This window comes from Zootermopsis nevadensis, unplaced genomic scaffold (genome assembly GCF_977971745.1).
Source record: "Zootermopsis nevadensis isolate Lab colony 2312 unplaced genomic scaffold, Znev_1.0 Znev_ptg000028l, whole genome shotgun sequence".
In the NCBI taxonomy this organism is placed as follows: domain Eukaryota; kingdom Metazoa; phylum Arthropoda; class Insecta; order Blattodea; family Termopsidae; genus Zootermopsis; species Zootermopsis nevadensis.
In genome coordinates, this window is record NW_028259160.1 from 12,923,417 (window position 1) to 12,946,667 (window position 23,251).

The 23,251-nt window shown below is 37.3% G+C and overlaps 3 protein-coding genes across 11 annotated transcripts in view; 1 reads left to right on the forward strand and 2 right to left on the reverse strand.

Moving 5' to 3' along the window:
• Cip4 (formin-binding protein 1-like Cip4) overlaps positions 1 to 13,043 on the reverse strand; it is a 57,371-nt gene extending 44,328 nt beyond the window's left edge. For 2 of the 4 annotated variants that reach the window (XM_022070326.2, XM_022070325.2), the window contains exon 1: positions 12,868 to 13,043. In XM_022070326.2, the coding sequence (XP_021926018.1) occupies positions 12,868 to 12,891 (24 nt within the window). In that variant the 5' untranslated portion in view covers positions 12,892 to 13,043. The remainder of the gene's footprint in view (positions 1 to 12,867) is intronic. The other 2 variants (XM_022070328.2, XM_022070327.2) reach the window with 1 other exon arrangement.
• Positions 13,044 to 13,098: 55 nt separating this feature from the next.
• On the forward strand, positions 13,099 to 15,260 carry LOC110832890 (protein CutA homolog). Of its 4 annotated transcripts, none has more exons than XM_022070336.2 (7): positions 13,099 to 13,196; positions 13,537 to 13,676; positions 14,113 to 14,172; positions 14,280 to 14,325; positions 14,510 to 14,559; positions 14,681 to 14,723; positions 15,081 to 15,260. In XM_022070336.2, exons 2-7 carry the CDS (start codon positions 13,561 to 13,563, stop codon positions 15,141 to 15,143), a joined length of 378 nt encoding a protein of 125 aa, XP_021926028.1. In that variant the 5' UTR covers positions 13,099 to 13,196; positions 13,537 to 13,560; the 3' UTR covers positions 15,144 to 15,260. The 4 variants fall into 4 exon arrangements, with proteins under 4 accessions (XP_021926028.1, XP_021926026.1, XP_021926029.1 ...); XM_022070334.2 differs by having other exon boundaries at positions 13,109 to 13,212; XM_022070335.2 differs by having other exon boundaries at positions 13,149 to 13,282.
• Positions 15,245 to 22,271, reverse strand: cm (AP-3 complex subunit carmine). 3 transcript variants are annotated; one of them, XM_087357486.1, is made up of 10 exons: positions 22,081 to 22,271; positions 21,146 to 21,330; positions 20,643 to 20,755; positions 20,007 to 20,128; positions 19,592 to 19,751; positions 18,059 to 18,172; positions 17,034 to 17,213; positions 16,659 to 16,817; positions 16,528 to 16,578; positions 15,245 to 15,508 (listed from the first exon to the last, which is right to left on the reverse strand). In XM_087357486.1, exons 1-10 carry the CDS (start codon positions 22,113 to 22,115, stop codon positions 15,374 to 15,376), a joined length of 1,254 nt encoding a protein of 417 aa, XP_087213612.1. In that variant the 5' UTR covers positions 22,116 to 22,271; the 3' UTR covers positions 15,245 to 15,373. The 3 variants fall into 3 exon arrangements, with proteins under 3 accessions (XP_087213612.1, XP_021926025.2, XP_087213613.1); XM_022070333.2 differs by lacking the exon at positions 22,081 to 22,271 and adding an exon at positions 21,840 to 22,009; XM_087357487.1 differs by lacking the exon at positions 22,081 to 22,271 and adding an exon at positions 21,761 to 22,009.
• Positions 22,272 to 23,251: the final 980 nt, after the last annotated feature.

Here is a 23,251-nt window from a genome sequence, read left to right on the forward strand (position 1 = left end):
CCTCAGTTCACAGCTCACACCCTATTTCTCTCACATACTGACCTTCCTAGTGGTCTCTTTACATGAGACTTTCAACCAGAATTCGGAATGCACTTTTTAATAACAGTTTTAGTAGAATATAATTTCGAAAGTTCTCTATTTCCCTGTTACGTCATCCCTCTTAGCCCAAGTACAATATCCCTAAGTACGATTTTAAGAGAATTTAGTTCGTCCTTTATCCTTTAAGGCGTGTACTAACACAAAATATCCGGAGAGATAACAGTTCTGTATCTTTCAGCGTGTTGCACAGCCTACTTCCCTCATACGACTGCTGTAAAGCAACACAGGCTTGTACCATCATCACGATTGTGTGTCCTACAAAAGTCCTCCCTCTCCTTACGATTTCTGTATCAATGGACATACATCAAAACAACTTTGTATCGTTGTAGTGAAGGCTGATGCTAGTAAGAATGGTGGTCTAGAAGTACAAGCACAGAAAAAAGAACACGTTCAAGACAAGAGGGTTAGTGACCTTCATACTGGTCACAGAACCGATCCCGTCATCTTATCCGGCTTCCTGCAGTGAGTTTCCGGGGCCTTGCAGGGGATCCGGGATGTGGGGGAGATGACGATCTTTGTGAAGAAGCAGCAATCTCGATCCAAATGAGTGACGAAGTCAAATCATGTGCAGCAGACTGACACGGCAAACCTTGGGACGGGGACCGCTGCATCTATGTCGATAAAGACATCAGCTGAAAACCACACAAATAACTGAGGAACAGTTAGGTTGGGTCCGCAGGTAGTCGATATTTTTGGAACAAGAAACGACCTATACCTGAAATCATTTCTTTTAATTCTAACCAAATTCAACGTGTGGTAGACGATACACGCGGACACAAGTGGAGGAAGCGACACCAGAGGGGCCGAACCCGTTATTCCACCAGAGCCTCTTTATTTATAGTCCTATAACTTCTACAATTTTCCAACCGCGCTATGTAAAACTAAATTTCTTCCTCGATTGATTCTGTTGAAATCATCAGCTGCCATTCCGTGGGTTCAGCCCTCACGCTCAAGCCAAAGAATAATCTCAAAACGGCCCTATAATAACTCGTCGAAGTGCCAACACGAAAAATGAAACTTGTATTGGATCCAGATTTCCCGGACAATGGAACATAAAATTACTGGTACTGGACGTACTGCGTAGAGATACAACGCTGTTTTGCTGAAACGTTTTAACACCTGGCCTACATTCGAATGGATAAATAATTGCTTTGTTAGCAGCATATTTGAATACGTACTTAGAAAATACGTGATTTAACTATCGGAACAAATTTAACCGCGAATGTCTTAGACATTTTTTCATTAAATCAATCAACCAAGAGATACGATTCTCTGCAATTTCCTGGCACTTTACTGAATGGTTTTCTTTACCACAACAAGACAAAATGTAATTTCTGTGTTCACACACCAAGTCATGAAACAAACGAGACAGGAAATAAACTGATATTGGCAACATATCAACAGAATAAACGCAGGCTTTGTATATGCTTCTTTGCGTCCTTGCTCTATTTTCTTTACGTCCAGCAACAACCTTCCGCATGTCCTTGACTACAATTTGAACGTTAAAGTATGAAGGCGTACAGGACTCGTAAGGATGAAGTTCGATCTCCTGTCATTTTGTACGCTGACAATATTCATTACTCAGAACCCACCGCTTGTGCAAGTGATTCTACCTATTCATTACGCCATCGCTGACATATGCATGAAATAATCCTGTGGAATATTTCAAAACACAGTGAATACATCCACAGTTCAACTGCAGAATGAAGCATGTCTTCCTCCTGTGAGTTTCTGTAAACGCACTCACGAATCGCACGTTCATATCAGTGTAATCTTATCAGTGCAACTGACTGGTAATGATTGCTCAGCGTTGATTCATACGTCTTTGGATAATCACTTTCGAAGGATTTTACAGACGGTCACATTCTCACAACAGCTTTAACAACATCGAGGAACGCCGAAGTCAACTGGTTAGCATTCGTGCTTCATAATCTAGTACTCCCGGATTCGATTCTTGGATATCCCCACTGATGATATTCGTTGGTTTTCACAGTCTGTCTTTGTCTCTCATAGTTTTCGCAACTTTAAGGGTGAGAGTCCCACTATTCGAACCCATCGTTGCGCAAAAATTAAATCTAAGGGTCTTCATTGACATTTATGTAAGAATGACTCAATAAATACAATAGCCCGGATCACATATGTGTAAAAATGTATTAAGACGCAACAATGACCTACATGATGATGTGTGAAGAACATTCGTGGAATGTACTGTACTCCAAACAATCTCGTGTCATGATACTCCCGGGCGGGGCAAGCCACCGTAAATGCACACGTTACCACTGTACTCAAATTTCTTGTTCACAGCAACTGTTATGCGTAGCAACTTGAAAAGCATCTCGTATGCAACCTAACGAACCTAGTTTTCACCGTCATGCGTCATCGTAATGGCTGACAGTCGGCCATTCGCCTATGGAATGTGGTCGTGTAAAAAGAGCCTATGCGTATGTATGTGTTGCATACCGACTCAGGGTGACGAATCAAGCAATCCATATCGGGGGGAAAAGGCGTAATATTTCAAAACAAACTCGTACTTCGTGTATCGGGAGGGGCAGCATTCAAATATACGCCCGGAACAGGCTAACCTTACAGAGGATTATCATGAATTTTCTCAGTTCCTGGCGGCAACCTTAATTCAGGCCAACATCACCCAATTTCACATCCTTCCCAATTCATTACTCATCCGATCACTCGACGCTAAAAACTGGAAGCTACTGACAGCGTAGTTAAATATGACACAAATTACAAAACATATTCAGAGACGTCAACCATTTTATGTATCCCAACACTAAACAAAATACGTGCAGTTCGTCTTCAAAAGTGTCATTCATGTAGGCCTGGTTTCAACGGGTCACAAGATCGAAGCAAATGAGAAAAAAGACATTCTTGGCTTATGTAACCGAGTTGTTAAACCTACGCCCTCAACATCGTCAATCAGGGGCCGAAACAGAATTAAACGTCACGCTTCATACAATAGGGTCATGCAAACTTGTGGAACCAAGGGGTCGGGAACTACTGTAAGCTTCGCACACGATGTTCACAGAACATGGCACATCTCATAACAATTCGTCTATTTCTTTTGGACTCGTCAATAACGGAAGTCTCAGAGGATACATAAAACATTAAGTAAACTCAAACCACGATCTATAATCCATATTTTTCTGGTTTTCTTAAAAACTTATTGCACGTCTCTGTCAGTTTCAATGACCAAGTGACTGTCTAGTACAAACGTGGACAAATATGGCTTGCGACTAATTCAGTCCGGCTGGCAAGGATATCCAGATGGTAATGATACGGTCCTTGGCGATGCTGGTCTTCTGGGTTCTAACGTCATGTAAACTTGTAAGTATACTCCAACGTTTCGGAGGTACATGCTGCCTCTATCTTAAAGGCTGCAAGATGGTAACAGTATATTCCTCAGAAACGTTGGTCCACATGGCTTACAACCCAGAAGACCAACAGCAACATCTTCTTCACCACGAGAACCTCAAATCTTAATACACCTTTTACTCATTGTAACTTAATATCTGTAAAGATTAGTTTAGGAACAGCAGCTTCGTATCTGTACAAAACGGGCCACTCAATGAAGGAAGTAAAATCAGAACACAGAATCTTACGCACATTTACTCCGTGTTCTTACATACGGAACCATCGGAAGAACGCACTTAAAAGCGACCGCATATCATGCTTTTCACATTACGTAACGAAATACAGTGGTTGTGACAAGAAGCATGGTACGTACTCGCTAGCTTGGATTTCTCTCATGAATTACATAACTCGTTAGGTTTTGCGTTCCTGTTTCAGGTCATTTAACGATGCTTTGACAGCTGAATAAGTCATATGTGAAAGAGATCTTTGCATATTTAAAGCTACTGTTCAACGGAAATGTGGTTGGAGGATGTGAACTGGATTCACCTGGCTCAGGACAGGGACCGTTGGCGGGCTCTTGTAAATACGGTAATGAACATTCGGGTTCCATGAAAGCAGAGACGTTTCTTGACCGAGATCACGGTTAGTTTCTCAATACCTTTGTTCCATGGAGTTCTTACCCAACAGCTAAAATGCGTTTCGAGTGTCTTGTGCTCCTTTAAAGTATTTTCTTGTTACATGACACGGTCCACACACATGAAGGTGAGAAATGACATCAGACTGTGGAAAAAAGGTGCACCTCTAAACACGTCAAAGAATAACAATGCTCAGGTGCTGGGGTTCTTAAACACGTTGACATAAAACTGAAGTTGAGGGTTTCTTCTACCATCGCTAAGGGAAAAGGAACTTAGATCAACGTTTAGGTTCATACAGAAATATGTAAATATACTGTTAGTTACTGCAGAAAACCACGCTTCGGACATGCAGTCCATAGTGCTGTCACATCAAATGAATGTGTGGGTGTGAAGTAAGGACCTATTTTAAATTACGTCGTGGGCAATCAGCATCATCTGAATACGGACGCCGAATTAAACAAAATATTGCATGCAACAATCTAATACAAAAATTAACACTAATATTCGAGACCATAACAGGCCTAACCAAAACAGATAATAAAATGTAGAAAAGTTACACTACGATTTGTTACACGTCTGGGTAACGAAATTCAGGTGGTCAACTCGACTCTGTCATCGCAGCATTCCACGATGACCAACCTGCAAACTCGTAACACACTGACTGCAACGAACGTGCTACGACCGTAAAACAGCAGCACCTATCAAAATTCAATCCAGGCATTCCGTTCGCATACCACGACACATTTCATATCGAAAAGCACACTGTACGGGGAGTCGGTCGGCCATTCTATCACGTATAAATAATTACAGCTGGACAATAACAAACGAAACGTGAAGAAATGTAAGCGGAGATCAAATCACGACTAAGTTGCAATTCAACACTTGCACTGATCAAATGAAACTACTGAAGCTTGTAAAATTATGTTTTGTTTCTTGTATGCGAGAAATTTTATCTTCGAGAATATGAAATCCACAGCAGCAAACCAATGCGTACTGTAAACGTTATATAAGTATGAAAATCTACAAACTTTCACCCAACATTATTATTCACAATGCGAACACCCCAAGTCGAATTTTATTAGTCGTATCTACTAGGGTACGATTTTTTTAAATGAATTTTCCAAAAACTCTGTTGAACAACCATTAGGCATACAAGGCCCAGTCAGACAACACACGGCATAATGCCAAATGGCGATGTGTACGAGGCAGGTAGGTAGCATTCGGATCAGTTACATTGCCAAAAGAAAGTAGACTCTTCCAGCAATATTGGCTGGAAAGTGAATTACGTTGCCAGAACTGAATATGGTAAATTGTCAGCAACCACAGAAAACATACCACGTTCATTCATGCAACACCAGCGCTTCCAACAGAACGCAGAAGTACGGCACATGACTTCGGACACTAGATAGGACCTTCTGTTCGAGTACAAGAAGGCCCTCAACATTACGCAATATACGATGTGTGGTTGTTAGACCTCAGCCCAACTCGCAAACTGGAGAATTACCACTACCTTTAGTATTTAAAACACAGAAAAATAAACATCCAAGTTAAACGAGCAGGCAACACTTCCACCTCGGAAAAACCACACAGGCCTGTTACTCTAACACACATCTTCCAAGGTTTCTAGAGAAAACTGCGCAATGGTGATGAAATATTGTAATTTGAAACTGAAAACAGAGTAATTTCTCATTACAGTTTCCGGTTTATGCAAATACCCCCCCCCCAAAAAAAAAATTCCATTGTCCTCCACACACCATTTAACATCAAACAGGCCTATCATAAATGCCACCATAACAGTACACCTATCCTTGGTGTACCACAAAGAATTTTGTCAGAAACGTACTCCCCCAAGTAAATATTACGCGGGAAATTTTCGTTTAGAACGGTGTTTTGTGGACTAACTAACCACATTAAACGAGGAATGTTTCACAACTTTCCTTCTTGTATAGCGTAAAAACAACCGAGTTCAACGAACCATTTCTAATCGATTAAAATCTCAGGGAAGGAAGTTCCTGTGCGGAATCCCATTCTTTTGACAAATGCCTCTTTCACACGAAGTTACAATTGCTGGAATGCCGAATCTTCATGCTGGTGTTACGAAAAAGAGTAGCACCTTTATGGACAGCCGCGAAAATAAAGAACTAATTCTGCTTTGAGCTTACAGAATCTTAACCCACTGCAATGCTATCACATTCGATACGCTAAGTTTGTGAATTGCCTGAGGTGTGACAGGTACATCATATCCACTGTTGAACTTCACGGATATTTTAGTAGCTTTAAAGACACTCCTGTGTCAATCACAGCGGCAGTGCGTTCTAAGCCTTAGACCCTTCCAGGAAATTTGTATACAAGGTACGAATCACGCTCTAAAAAAAGAATGTATGTCCGTGGATGTTGTGTTGTCATAAGTAAATGCCTTGAGATGGGCCGATGCCAGTCACAGACGTCCAACCATACTTACTCCATGGATCCTAGTCCTCCTGAGAAGCTAACAGTCGCTCAGCCACTCAAGAAGTTCCCAACATTTTATGCAACCCGAAAGTTCATTACTGTGTTCACAACAGCCCGCCGCTGGTCCCTATCCTGAGTCAGATGAATTCATTCCATACTAATCTATCCTATTTCTCTAATATCCATTATAATATTATCCTCCTCTAATATTATATTAAAGGCAGTAATAAATATATGTAGCAACGACCGTCATCCGTAAGATATGGATTAAAACTTGTTTAAATTGGTACTCGTAACCAACGATACGATATTTTGTAGTTGGCTAGTGATCTTCCGCCAAGAATGGCAAAGAGTTTATCATCAAATATCTGCCTTTCGCACAAAACACTTAAAATATCACATTCACGTTTTCAAAAGCCCGTATTTCCCAATTCAGACTGGCGGTAACACATTAACAAACAGAAAGCTGTAGTAGTTTAACCCGCAGTTGAATTGAAATCAGTTTGGCAACTAATGCGGGTGTAATACAGATGTGTTCCATGCATTCGGCGCGTAACATTGCGCTAGAAAGAGATGAGCATTTACATTCAGTGAGAATTGGAACACACATCAACTGGTAACATAAAGTATAGTATTCCAAGGTCCTGCCAGGAAACCTGAAGGTCGGCACACAATTCAGGCAATTATCATCACATCAGACGAACTAGTTTTACGATGTGAGGTAAACATTTGTGCCCGACCATTTCAAAATTTTCAAAAAAATACCAGTAATGTCTCACGGGGCAATGTATCACAAAATAACTACCATGATTCGATATATAAACATCGATTTACATCAGAACAGTACGCAGAATTTCAAAATGGCAGCAGTATGTCGCTAAAATATGCCAATGGTCATTCCAAGGTCAAAAATAAACAATACCGTTCATTACTATGTTCAAAAGCGCACGCTACTGAACCACTTGAATCCAGTAAACACCTCACAAACCCATTCTCCCAAGACCAATTTCAATATTAAGTCGGATTTGTGGTTCTCACGGCGGTGTGTCTGAATACGACTCATCAGGGTTGTAGCGCCGTGTACTAGTAAAAGCTTACCAACATTTCAGGGCGATGATCGCCAGAGTACACGGCACCACAACCAAAACGACAGCCATCCTCAATTTCAAAATTACCGTCCCATGTATCTTGTCACCCCAAGTGGTGTATTCCTTCCCTTTCCAAGTAACATTTCCTATGTATTCTTCATCTCCCACGCATGATACACGTCCAGCCTCATTCATCCTCCTTGTTTTGGTCACCCTAATGACGTCTGGTGAAAGACGTTTCTGGTTTATACCAACCTTATCCATGACAATCGTGCATATACGAGGATACATATACGTGTGTATATTAAAAAAATTCATTGTCCCAGTGCTTGGGGTGGTAATCATTAGGCAGGGACACGTTTTATGAACACACCGAGAATACTATTAATGTCTGTTTTGGCCTGCAAGAGGTCATGTTAATTTCACAGGGGAAAAAGCTACTGATAATGAATAAAATAGAATGATGAATGCTTCTTTTTGTGACTGACTAAACTAAACAAGCCCTTACGCATGAGTGACCAGCCACGTGACTAGTGTGTAAAACGAGAGGACGGTACACATGCACATGAAAAAGACGTTTAATGACCGTTTATTAATAAACAGCAGTGTCATGCATTGTATTCAAAAACTATAACAGACGGATTCCTTAGTGATTCGTCCTTGAGGAAACGACCGACGAAAGAAATCCATGTAGGGGATTAAGGGGAATCACATCCGTTAGAATAGAACCATTGTGGTGGGAAATTCGCGGAGGACAGCGAGCTATTAACGACTCCGAACAAGAAATAATGCTGAAGATGGCAGTCTCCTTTATGATGGATGCAGGAAGGACCTCTGAAACGCCGGTAAACTTCTACCAGACTACATGGCGCTACAACCCACAAGACAGACATCTTCGGACTCCCCGCCATGAAAACCTCTTCTCCTACAAGAAATAGTGCTGGCAGCGTGTTCTTATGGTATCGCGATTCCACGTATTTCAGAACATTTGGTAAACAGCATCTTTCCGTTTCCATTTCTATTCATTACTCATGAATCATCCCATCATTCGACACTACGTAGTCTGATCCATTGCCAGTGCCGTTAAATAGATCATAAATGAACCGGTTGAACAAAAAGCGGATCTCCTATTTCACTGAAAACAGTTGCTACCTTCCCTCTACGCGTTCATGAATGCATTTTTGTTCAAAAACCCAAAGTCCTTAGGGCAGCCATCAGAAAACATGCACAACAGCAAAAAACAATGGTACTCGAAATACTGAGAAATCTTACTTCCTACTGATATCCTTCCATACGTAGGCTGTTAAATTAAATTACCCAATCATCCGGTTTTATGACTCACGGCATACAAGCACAGACGCACGCTTCCCAGGAAGAAAGAGGCAGGACGCCTGCTGAATCGATTCAGAGCTGACTCAGCCTGTGAATCGAACTGGCATTTCACGCCGGTGAGGCCACATTTGTTTAATACGTGCGTGTCAGGACTTCGGGGAGGCAGACGTTACGATACTGGAACATCTTTATGTTGGATGTTGACATTTTTTAACGCTTAAGTCGGTGCTGAGCAAACGAGACTTCGGCCCAGGAAGCAACGTTACATCAATAAATGAAGTTGAACCTATTCCTATAAAAAATCACATTTCTAAAAGTTCCGTACTTTGGCCAACGCTATTTAGATCTATCTCATGTACAAGATATTTCTATTTCAAAACTGACCTGGCACCAACTCTTGATGTCAGCGAACAAAAACTTATGGCCGCTGAAGACAAGTTGCATGAACTTGCTACTTCAATACGTTCTTAAAACGTAACGTCTGCAAAGAACATCTCTAACACGTAGGGCTTCACAACTACCAGGCGTAATGTCAAAAGTTTTCCTACGGAAAATGCGACTGGAGAAGATCACGACTGAAGTAAATAGAAGACGGCAATTAAATCCGAGCACGCCTGATAAAACGTACTTCGGTTAATCAGCGTATACGATCCGCCTCACACGAAATGGTTCGACACTAAATGGATGTGACAAATCACATTACAGAAGGGCAGTAATTCTGATGACAAATATCTTACACATACACATACATTAAAGGTTGAATGTAATTTTCCACAAAAATTAATATTTGTACTCAACAAACACTGACTATACACTATTGTTTAAAAAAATCGTTCTTAGAAACGACCTTTACTCTACATGCTAACACTATGCGTTAAGGAAAAGAAAGACATACCAGCACAAAACTGCTCTGAAAAGCAGACATTGGCAAAGTTTATAACACGAAGCAATTCCATTTAACCTGTACCCCCAGCTCTTCTTGACACAGGCTGGAAAACCCCTGGGAATGTTCGGAATCCATGAGTCATGCATGGAACAGACCTGAAGAGGCTTTAGAGCCAGGGATACAGCTTCAGAAAAAATGAAATGACCATTCCTCGACTAGTAAAGACACTGTCTTCGTCTTGGAGTTCTGTTGAACTCAAGACAACTTGCAAGGAAAAATACTAACTGCTTTACAGATGTAAATAAAACGCAAAGTGGCCCTTATGCCATAAAGGCGCATGGGTGAGAAAATACAGTTCCACGCATCCTTAATCTCGGCATCAGACAGAGCTTCAGACCATTCCGTTTACCCTCGGGGGAAAGTCTCCAGTAGCAATCGGAAGGAGCCACACACGGTCTGCACGTGGCGGAGAATCGAAGCCCGGTCGTTTAACCCGTAATCTAGTCAACATACTGGATACGTTTCCTCGTAAATAGTTTAAATATATTTCTAAAACTCTTCTTAATACTTCCCAAAGAGACAACATCAAAAAACTGAAGGATATCTTCGCCAAGGGCACATGAAAATTTCGTAAGAACAAGAAGTTCGGAAAGAACTACAAAAGCCTCATATTGTAATTTAATCCAGGTTTTATTCTAGAAATATAATATGTTTTGTATATTTTATGACGAATTACAAAGCTAACGAGTGCTAGTTAATAACTAACACGAAGGTGCGATATGTATTAAAGACCCATCAAGTTCCTTCGTTATCATATTAAACTGGTCCCGTGGAATTACGTTATTTTTCAGTATTTTCGTTAATCGCACATTCAGAGATGTTACATCAAACAAGACGTCGTCAAATACAACGCTGCTAAAAAAATCAAGGTTCATCTCTGGACTCAAGCACTTTTAAGGAAGCATGGCGAACAAGGTCGCTGTGGTTCAGGGCGAGACTAAAGAGTCAAGCAAGCCTACATCAAGATTCCACGCTCAGGGTTACCAACCCGGACACACCTACTTCAACATACGATTCGACAAATGCGTCTTCATGCCCTGTCCTTTATAAATCTCCTCAAAAATGTGAGTTGCACTTCTTGTCAAGCATCTTCAGACATTCTCATTCAAACTCTCATTATTAAAAGATATGTGACTGAATGCAACGTTATTAACGCGAACAAACAAGGTGAGCAAAAGAGATATTTTCACCATTCTAAAAAGCTTCGTGTTCAAAAATGGTCATTTCAAATTGAATACGCATATTAAATTAAATTAAATAAATCCCCGGTACATCCTTGTGCTCAAGCAATGAAGACATGGTGTCATGAAGGTAAAGCTCTATGCAATTATGTAAAGATACTCTCATCAGACTATACAGAAACAAATTATATGTTTACAATGAAAGAGGATATGGCAGGAAGTGGCCATGGCATAATCTACGATACTATTCAGGCATCTGCCTCAAGGGACTGGGCAAAACCACAAAAACCCTGTCAGGATAGTACAACTTTATGAATTCTTAACTTTAGCAATAGAAGTGAGTTGCCATATTTCATTTACCCCACACATGGTAGTCCCAACAGTCCTACAAGGAACCAAACAAGCATTATTAATATTCACGCTTCATACCTGAAAGAATCAGACTTCACACAAGAAGAAAATTTAGAAAAGCAAGAAGCCATTTACCTCAATGGTTTAAATACTTACATGGAAACACTTTTGGTGTGGACAAGTAGTAACAAGAAATTTGTTTAAACTTAAAAGGGCAAACATTATCTAACTAACATTTAATAATATAGTTACCACCTCAAAGAAAACATATATACAATATATCAGTGTTTAATAGCATCTAAAGTTTTGTTCTTTGTGCTGAGAACCAACTGTAACTCATAAAGGAACTATACTGGTGACATGCCATGTCACTTAACACTAAAACCAAATGCTATACATATAGTTACCACTAACACATAACGATATTCTCCTTTTAACATCCTTTCCATTTTATACAGGTCAATGGAAAGGTATTATTATAATACTTTTCTTACAACCGTAAATTAAATAAGACTATATATAATGCACAATGCAGAAACACAAATGACAGCTTCACTGCTGTCAGAACCTCTAGTCCCATAAGCAATAATATCCCTACTGAAATGTTGGGCATGCCTCATTCAACATCAAATACCTATAGAACCTTATTTTCTGCACAACATTTTAAAACACAAGGCAAAATCACATAAAACCAAAGGATACCATACACTATTACACACGAAAACAACAGAGCCAATTATCTTTTATGGAACTGCACTTACAAAAGATGCAGAAATAACAGCAATCAACCTCAATTTCTGTGTATCTACAAACCTCATAACATCAAAACCAGTTCATTCAAAATATCATGTCTTTGATGTAAATAAATGCAGAACATACCTTCATCTTGCTTACAATTCACATAAAAATATAATACCTCTTTCTAGCAATCCAATTTTAACTGTGCGCTACCTTTTAATTCAAACGTAACACGCTGGGGGCCTCTTATACTTATCAAAAACAAACAGGATCTGAAACTGATTCGACGGCATGTAACATCTATACGTCATGTCTATTTGGTCAACTGTTACTTGACTTACAGTGATAACAGGTAAATCATGATATCTGTACATGCGTTAGACGTTATCATTACAATACAATAGTCAGACAGAAAAATCGAAAATCAAATATTTCAAAAATACAGAATATTTATAGAAATTTTAGCGACAGTACTTGAGCAAAACTAGTTTATGTGCCCATCTTGGCTTATAGTACAATACTTAGAGTTAACATGTGTCAGAAGTGCAACAAAAGTACAAAGGCCGTTTCGTCTTACAATAAAGAAAGGAATTTTCCCCCAGGGTATGCATACGTTCATCACATAACGACCATGGGTCTCCATGTAACTGAAGCAAAAAACAAATGAACAAGGAACTCACCCACAGTTCTGTTCCCCAACTCATTTTCGAACCAAAAACAACGCTACTGTTCACTATTCCAACACCTTTCTTTTGCACACACGAAACTGTAAGAAACAAAATTCACCATTAACAGCAACTGACATTCACCATCTAATCTTCAACATGGCTGACTGACTACTGCTAATACTAGGAATTCTGGGAAGAAAATGCACCGCCTGCTATATTCATCTCAGTCCTGCCATACTAATTTATAAAACATGAAAATCCTGGTTTCTGTGGTGGTAACACCGTCTACGTTAAAGTATATTCCTCTCAAACGTTGGTAACAATCTACAACAGAACTGCAAGTAATTACGAATGAAGGTGTCAAAATTAACCTATTACCAAAATGGAAAATTATGTTAAGTGACTAAACTGGTCCGGGTCTTGATTGGTAATAAAATATAATTGTGTAACGGTAACGAACGAGTCAAAATATATATAGAAAGGAACTAATCTGTCACAAATTACCTTTCTCCCGAACCAGTTATTTCTTGCTTGCTGTTTCTAAACTCACAACACATCCATGCTGTTCCTCCAATTTCCGGAAAGAGGAGCACTTGGAAACTACCATATACTCTACCTCTTAAACTCTGATATAGTAAACTGAAAACATTTAAATTTACTTAATTTAGAAAGTACTTGCAGGTGCTGGGTGGAATTTTGTTGTGTATGCCAGTTTTACTCACACTGTTGAGGAGAGGCATGGCAGGTGGTTACACAGCAGGAACTCATTCTGTTGTCTATGTAACAGCACCTAGTGAAGATGTGGCAAAGAAGCTTGCTCAGTGAGTATAGCATTATAGTTCATCATCTTATTTTTAAGTTTGACATTGATTGTGATTATTATAAAAGGAACCAAAACGTAAAATTTCCCCTGCACCATAGCACCACAATATGTCCTAATAGGCTTTGTTTATTAAAGAAACGTGACTTGTTTTGGTTGAGTTCTCTAGTCATCTCTTAAGAAGCCATGCTACAAAACTAACTTCCACCTGCAGACGTAATCTTGAGTCTTCATGGTTTTCCTCAGACCAAGACAGGTGTCAGGATAATACCTTTAATTCACAACACTTATACATCCTTTCCCAATCATTATTCACTAAACATTACATCATTCAACACTGTATAATTGGAACTACTGACAGCATCATTAAATAAACTGTAAAAAAATAAATAAATATACAAAATGTACATGTCACTAATTTGTATGATCATTTTCAGTGGTATTGTGACAAACAAACTGGCAGCCTGTGTTAACATTACTCCCAAAATAATTTCTGTGTAAGTCAGTATTTGTATTTTGTGCTGGAATCTGAAAACTCATAGTACTGCAGTTATATATATATATTTAATCATTTTTATTAATTAAAACAATATTTCATCTACAGGTATGAATGGAAGGGAGAAATCAATGAAGACTCTGAAGTGTTAATGGTATGTAACTGTTATAGTTACAGTACTAAACAGAATGAGATTATCTAATAATATAATTACATATATTAAGGGTAGACTGATGTTTCAGGTTACTTATGAAATCCTCCTCATTCTGTATGACACAATACACAACTGTGAATTGTGTATATAGTCTGCTGTTGTATATTTTGAGTTTATTTTTCAGATGATAAAAACCAGAACGTCTCGAGTTGATGAACTGGCACAATATGTCAGGTAAATCTTAAACGAAACATTTCAAGCAGTCATAATAATACATAAGATAAGCCTCTGCCTTCCAGTTTGTAGAAGCTGTGTTGCAGATTGACACACCTTTTTATATCTTTATGATTTTCAGATCAAATCATCCTTATGAAGTATGTGAGGTTATCTCTTTACCAGTAAGTATCACAAGATTTGCTACCAATATTTTGTTCCATGCTTTATAGTAGTGATGCACAAATTTTAAGGTTGAAATCAAAATCTTATGAAGACCCTTGGAGGCACAATTTGCAATATCAGAGATAATAAAGATAGGAATAGAATAAAAGAGTACAAAAATCTTCAAAGTACAGCTATCCCCAAAGCTACTGATATATCCCTGAAGATGTATATTTAACTCAAAAGGATTTTTCTTTAAAAATAATGTAGAATGTGAAGGTTACATTTCCATGATTCTTTTTTAAATGGGTGATATGATTTGTCACCAAATTAATCCCTACTGTTACATTGTATCTTTTAAGCGTACTGTATTTCAGATTGAGAATGGAAACCCACCATACTTAGACTGGATTGGAGAGACTGTTCCAAAGAAATCATAACTTCAAAATGCTATACATTGTCATCAATGAGGAGTTTTTATCAAGTGAAATAGCCTTTTTATAAAAAACTGATGTCAATATCAAAACATGAAAGAATAAAGTTCTCTTCCAATGAAACAGCTTTATTATCTGGAAATACTTACTTCTCTTTGTGATACAGAATAACCACATTTGCAGAGTTACTGGACTGGCACTATTAATGAGACCATTCCTCTGTCTAAGCCCAAAATTCACATTCTGATCTGGAAACGGCCAGCTTTTGTGATGTACTTGACACCCTTAAATGGCTTATACTTCTCACCATACATATCAAGGCGATTCACTTTCAGTCCTGATACAGCCAGCTGGCTGATGATGAATTGAACCTGTATATTAAAAATTGTATAGTACACATACTTATGTAATGACACTATATAAATGCATAACTATGTTAACAACTAATGAGACTGATTATGCACAGTACACTGGAAAGGAAAGGGGAGAAAATGTTCTTCACCTGCTCCCAGCATTAACCTATAATTACAGGGGGGTGGGGAAGTCTGGATAGCCAGTGCACCATCCAAGATTCAAACCGAGTATGAGAACATGGAATCTTTTTGATCTCTCAGCATATCCTGTAATGACCCTGGAAAATGGTTAAGCCACTCTGATATTCTATTTAAAATTTGTGTAGATCAGGTCTCCATACACAAATGGAGCACCTGAAAAGATCTTTTATATACAAGTCCCATGAAACACTGCCTGGATTTCTCTTCACAATTTAATGTGTAAATGGTCACAGAATATCTTAGCCACATAATGTAGGGTCCTTAAATTCTGTGCTGTTAAAAGATCTTCAAATAATATACCACTTTTATTAAGCTTTTCTTAAAGTAAAATAATAACAGATGCATAAAATCAATATTTAACTATCCACTTGATAACAATGACAGATGAAGCACTACAGCAAAGAATATGAACTCAATGAGTATATCATAAATATATGTACAAATTTTGTATGATACTTTGTTTATACAATAAAATTACAAACACATAATGAAGTAGCAGATATGCACAGGAACAAGCCACTAAGGTGTATAATTAATTAATTTATAATTCCTGCTAGCTTAAGCACTAAAAGAAAATAAGCATCATAATTATAACCTTAACTTGTTCCTTCTGCGAAATGAAGATAAAAGTAGTCCTGATTTCTATATACGGTACTGTACAAAAGCACATTTTACTACTGCTACATAATTAATATATTATTAATGTAATATGCATATATTGCAAGTGCAAGATTTTTCATATATATTAAACAATACATGACAAATAGAGAAAACCAAGGAATCTACTATCTACAGACATAGTCTTTCCAATTTACAAGAACTTCAGTTATACATACATTGATTGCTGGATTTGATTCCACAGCAGGAGCACCAGATTGGAGATTGATCTGTAACATGCCCATCAAACAATTATATTTTGATCTTAATCTTGATGGTGACTACAGTCCTGATACTGCAGATGACTCACCGTGCCACGTAGACTGGGCAGCTTTGCTGTATCAATACGCCCGACATCCCATATCAGGACTTTGCTGACAGGATCAAATGAGTATTTCCCTTGGTTTGATATTAGGCTGCAGTTGAGGACTGCTTTTGGCATAGGTATCTCAATGATAACAGATTCAACCTAAAAAACAAAATACATATATAAAAGAATTAATACAATTAAAAACATCTCGTTTTGGGTCCACAGACAAAGTTGAGGACGAACTTAACATCAGAAATCCAGAAAATATTCAGTTACAAACAGCACAATTGGAAAACTTGTTCTATGGTAGATAAAACCATGTTTATTTCATTGGAGCATCTAGAAGGTTTAATTGGTCTAAATTCAAATACTTACTGTTCTACCTATGGTCTGTTTTGGTCCAACAGTGATGTCAAGACGCCCACCACCAGCTTCACGGAAGGATATGTTATGTCGCACATATATTGGAATGGCCACTATATTTTGTGATCCAATATGATACGACATTAACCGGAAGTTTCCATCAGGCGGAATGAAAGACAAGAATCTCTCAGACTGTAATCACATCCATAGTATATTCAATACATGTATGAACATGAAATCTGACAGACTTTACACTGAGATACTATAGACAAGATCAGCAACTAACCTATTCCATGGAACAGAATCTTTCTGAAGAAGTTAACAGCTATTAAACTTCTTTTATGGAACATAAAGGTTCATTACCATGTCCACAAAAACCAATCCAAATTATATTTTCCTTAGATCCATTTTAATATTAACCTCACACCTCTGATTGGTCTCTTCCCTTCAAGTTTCCCAGCCAAAATTTTGTGAATATTTTTCATCTCCTCATGCAAGCCACATGCCCCACCCATCTCATTCTCACTGATTTGATCATCATAATTATACCTGATGAATAGCATAAAGTACGGTGCCCCTCATTATGGAATTTTCTCCAGCTTCCAGTCACTTGAGTTCAAATATTCTCCTAAGCACCCTTTTCTTCCCTTGTAACAAGAGTTTTACACCCATATAAAACAATAGGTACAATTATAATTTTGAATATTTTAATCATTACATTACTTCCTTACTTTCATCTAAGACTGGATCTACATTTTTACAATATTTACATTTTCATGCAATAAATTAACATTAGCACAAACCAGATGAGGTGTCCCATTCAATTCTGAACTTATGAGGTGGTACTAAGGTATCATAAAACTGTCTCATGACCGACTTTTGCAATATAGAAACTTGGCCACAAAAACTAGCATAATGCTGGTAATCTGGACCTTAGATGATACTTAAAGAATAATGTAAGTCACTACAAAGCCTATCCTCCAGAATGACATGTACCATAATCTACATAAATCACTATAGAAGGTTAACAAACTCACCTCCCATCTCTTGAAGCGAACGCAAGGATGAAAACTTACATCATCAAATAAGCGCGGGTTCATGAAGGACAATGTGAGATCAGGCATGCCACTCAGTTTTATGCAGCAGTCAATCTGCAGAATAAGGACATACTCATGATATTTTGGTTAATGTAATATGTAATAATGATGTGGTAATGAGAGTTTATGATGCCATGTTGTGAGTGAAGTTATGACAAGTACTTGGCTAGGATCTACAGCAAAATCCTATGGAAACTTTAACAGAAGCAAAATACCACACATTTGTTAATAGCTTGTGGCAGTGATGTTACAGCCATGGATAAAGGTAAATATAAAGGAAGTTTGCCACTGTGTTTAAACACTAAAAATTCAAAGCAGTGGAAGTAAAGCTTCATGCATTAACATTAGTACTAGAGGGAAATGAATGGCCAGTTCTAAGCTCTGTCATACTCTGAGGGAAACACTCCACAGCACCAACTGAATAGGAAGCTGGATTGAATCATCCAATAAAAATATTTAGACAATGTAACCAGAATTTGAAAGTAAATATATAATTACAGCGTGACAGATTACTCCATATATTTATCTCTAAAGTATCACAGAATATTTCCATCAAAATCATGAAAGAATCAAGTACAACCATGAAAATAATAAGTGCAGATCACTTTAACTGACAGTATCAGAAAGTAAATAGAAAAAAACTGAAAATGTGTTATGTTTAGTAACAGTGTAGCACATGTATGTAAGTCCACATTTCTGACTTATAATTTGGATGATAAACGTCCTTTCTGACAGATGGTCTAGAATGATTAATGTGGAATAAATCTGTAGAAATAAATGTCAAAAGAAATGCATTATAGTTTTCATGAATTCTCTAAGTTCAAACCACTTTTTGAGAGCAGTTCATAAAATTATGAAACTACAGCTTGATTCACATGATCCAAATTCTATATTAAAACATATATTTGCATGATAAGTATTTAAGGGTGAAACAAAAAGAATAACATTGGATATCTTCTGGATTCAGTCCTATATTTTAAGGTATTTCATATAAGTTATGACATCAAATGCACTTTTTAAAGTAACTACTTTATAGCAAAATAGAATAGCAATGTTATAAACTTCTAAGTTCAAGAAGTCTTAAACTTATGAAATTGGTATAAAAATTTAAATACTTCAAACAGTGGTACAAAGACTGTATATGTACAGTATTAGTTAATGATAGAATAAAAAGACAAATATTCCAGGTCAAAGGCAAAGAATTTAATTTTATGGTTATTTTCTGAACTACACATAGATGACTAGACTGCTGTGCTGTACTTCATGAAAAGGAACTTGAATGCAATAATTCCTCTTTTATATAAAATTTGTTATGAAGTATTTTGTAATCTTAAACTGGTTTTCATTGGGACTTATAATATAGCAAAACAATGAATGGCCATCAAAATCTGTTGGTAGGATGAAAGGTGAATTAAATTACTGGTATGCATTAACATTTGAATGAAATACAAAATGTTTCAATATTACTCTTACATATCCCTGTATTTCAGCAAAGACTGTAGATCCAGCTTTATCAATGATGGCATCTACTTCTTCCACAACATCAAAGTAAGCTTCATTATTAGTGTATTTAACACCAGTCCGACGCCATGGCACATTTGACAACTGACCACTTGGCAGTGTGGCACTCACACTATAACAACATTTTAAAAATTATATGAATGTTAATACATCAGGCAATTAATTACAAAGTCAATAGTACAGCATTAAAATGTGAATCACCACTATTCTCATTCTTTCAGTTTTTATATGTATTGTATTATTATGACTAATTCCACATCCTATTGTCATCAGACTACCTTATGGATCCATGGACTGCAATAAAGATATCCATATGTAATTATGATAATGACATGAGTGCAACTGTATGTATCTTTGCTAAACTTACTTGGATTTTCCTGTTACAGTATTAGCTATTGTTCTTAGGATATTTGGTGGCTTGATCAGTTCCTTCAGAATGTTTGATTCTGTAGCCAGTGGAAATCCATTGTCTAACATTTCATCAAGAAGCTGAAAATATTTGACAATGAATCATACTGAGAGATTTATACACATAAGGAACATAAATCACTTAGTAGTTGGTTAATTAATTCTAAGCTATTTAATTATTGCTGAGGTTATCTAGCATTCAGTAAGATGACAGGATGATTAAGTACTCTTTTCTCTGTGTGATCTGAAGCTTTCATGGTGACTAAGTTATAATGAATTCTTCTCAGGCTACCAGCTATGTCAGGCTGACATAGCTGGTAGCCCAAGAAGAATTCATTACACTCTTTTTCATATATAACACTACAACAATGGTATCATTAAATTACAATAAAAATAATATCTCTTTATTTTACACCAGTAAAGTGCCCTGGACTTTTGTGCATAAAACTAATCATAATAATATAAAACTACTGACTACCCACAGCAACATATCTCAGATGTCATGGACAACAATTCATTTCGTAGTATGCAGTTCATCTGATAAGATGCATATAAATTATGATGAACTAACTGTATTAAAGTTTATCATCCTTACCTCATATACTACAACATAGTGTTCTTTGATAATTGACTCTGTACATTCACTAAAGTAATCTTCAAATGTGTCCACAACTCGATGAAGAAACTCAATAACAAACAATGGAGGAACTGCAAAGTAAAATACATATTATTAAAGAGGAATCAGCTATTTATATTTCTCCGAAACTAATATCTATGATGACTATATTCTTATCCCTGTTTTTGTTGGTATTCATGTTTTGTTAAAACTGCTCATACTTTCCCACTAATGATACAGTTATGTATGTTCACAGTTTTACTCGTGTCAAATTTAGGAAGCAAGCAGAACAGTCATTACTCTGTCTGGCACAGGATAAGAACATTATTTTGTCAGCATAAAAGTGGAAGTAATATATCTCAAATATCATTTGAAATCCAAAAGAAGACTGGAAAAGTTAAACTGAAACATAATATCTTGAATACACAAACATCACTTGCAAACTCAGTGTCTGTAAATTTCATGAAATAAAAACAACTAACCTTCAGTCATACAAACAGCAACAAAGAACATACAGCATCGATGGATACTAATTAGATAATGATGTGGTGTTGCAATAACTGGTGGCATATCTTCAGGGCTTCCCACTTTTCTCTGCTGATCAAAGAAATAGTCACATACTGATCGTGATATTACGCTCTTCCAGTGTTTCTCCATAAATACATCCCTAAAATAAACAACATCCTTAATGAAAATTACAGTCAAGACTAAATGGCCTGTCTCCCTGTAAAATTATACTGTGCATGTATCATATATGCTTTCTTTTAAACTGACACAGTAATCACACATGGAGTTGATTACTGGTGTGCTTGGGTACAACATGGTTTGTTTAACATGTCAAATGCATAGGTTATACAGCGTTAATTTGTAAGTCACAGGATGATTACAACTGGTGAAATGGGTATATGGAAACAGTCATGGACTGGCATTTGTCTAAGGAAATCAGAATTGATATAGTTCGGTTTATGCCAACACCTGATTTGAGGATGTATTAAAGTATGTATGAAGTTTAAGTTCTAAACATTACAACACTTGCAAGTGGTGTGCATGAGCTGACATACTGATTGTATTGATGCATTTATCAAGAAAAAACCTACCACCTCATATGTTTGTGATCATATGAAACAAATCTGCTTCCCTGATTATTCACAGTGCTATAAATACGGCAATACGTACGTAAACTGCCATATTAATATCAAAATATGTTTATTCTTCACAGATTCTGAATATCCTTCCCTGATGAAACACTGCTTAATGCAGTAGTGTACAAACATTGTCCTTCTCCAGTTAGAATGCATACGAAAAACATTTGTTCCCCTACAATTGGTACTAACGATGTCCACAAACTGTTCAAAATGCTGCTCTGAATGGTGAGTCTACTGATAACTCTAACCTCATAAGCAGCATGACTACTTACCCAGATGAATTAATTATAAAAAGACTGTGAATCATAATGAAAGGAAGAATATGAAATTAACGTTGTGAAATACTATTCACGTTCTATATATCTATGTTATCCGTTACATAAATAGTCTCTTTTTATTGTTTCTCGCTATCACACTGTTAACCATGTTGGTAATCTGTGGTCAACATTCAAACCAGATGACGTGACAAAAAGTATTGCCAAGTGATGAAAAGAAAACAAGTTCAACATTTTGGCCACTCAAGGGGTACTCCACATCCAAAACACAATGGAATGTCGTGTTTCATTTAACGATACTGAATCAACTGTAGATTCTGAAATATCGATTGATATTATACTTCACCATATATGAAGTTTTATGGGACTTTATTGTGTCAAAATAACATCGGTGTCAACTATTAAGATGCAATACAAAATTCACCAAATGATTAACAAAGTGGCTAAAAAGACATCCATAAAATGTATGGACATTGTCATTGTCGGTGACACTTGTAACATCCGATTCAACGTATTTCATAATTTAAGAAAGGGTTGACGAAAATCAGGAATATTTGGTGTGAATATCATGCCGTAGTGTACTTCTCGAATATCATACTTTCAAACTTCTCATACTCTGTGACACCTTCGTGACGGAGGCGGTAAGATACCATTACCCACGATCCTCTACGCATGAGGAACACAAACTTGACCTAACCGAAACTAACCTCTTCGCTAAGTGAGCCCTTTTACATATGCAATAATGTGAGAATGGCTGGACGGAAACTCATTTGGTATAGGCGATATACCAATGGCACTAATACAAATTTACATGGCGTAATTACGTCACTGCCCACGATCCTCCGCGAGTTTGCAACTCCAGCCAAAACTTCATTGGTCATACCTGCTTTTACGCATTTTATAACTGGAAAATGAAGGCGAAACTCAAAGTGGCGAACAGGACTTCACCAACTTCATGCATTCAAACTTATTACACTGCGTAAAAAGTTCATAATGGATGTTCACATTCATGAGATGGAATGATGACATCACAGAAGTTTGGTGTAAATGGAGAATGATACACACATAGCTGAAATCAGAACATGACACATTTACAAAAAACAGATGAACGTTAAAAGAATAAAGCTGGACAAATATTTGGCTCAGCAAACATACTTCACTACGAAAG

Excerpts from the sequence above, each read along its gene's own strand:
- LOC110832890 (XM_022070334.2), top strand. Across the intron at positions 14,326-14,509 it reads AAGACTCTGAAGTGTTAATG|ATGATAAAAACCAGAACGTC; the intron begins GTATGTAACTGT and ends TTTATTTTTCAG. Across the intron at positions 14,724-15,080 it reads GTGAGGTTATCTCTTTACCA|ATTGAGAATGGAAACCCACC; the intron begins GTAAGTATCACA and ends ACTGTATTTCAG.
- cm (XM_022070333.2), bottom strand. The coding sequence starts at position 21,961 with ATGCATTCTAACTGGAGAAGGACAATGTTTGTACACTACTGCATTAAG. Across the intron at positions 20,756-21,145 it reads TGCTGTTTGTATGACTGAAG|TTCCTCCATTGTTTGTTATT; the intron begins GTTAGTTGTTTT and ends TTTACTTTGCAG. Across the intron at positions 17,214-18,058 it reads TTCGCTTCAAGAGATGGGAG|TCTGAGAGATTCTTGTCTTT; the intron begins GTGAGTTTGTTA and ends ATGTGATTACAG.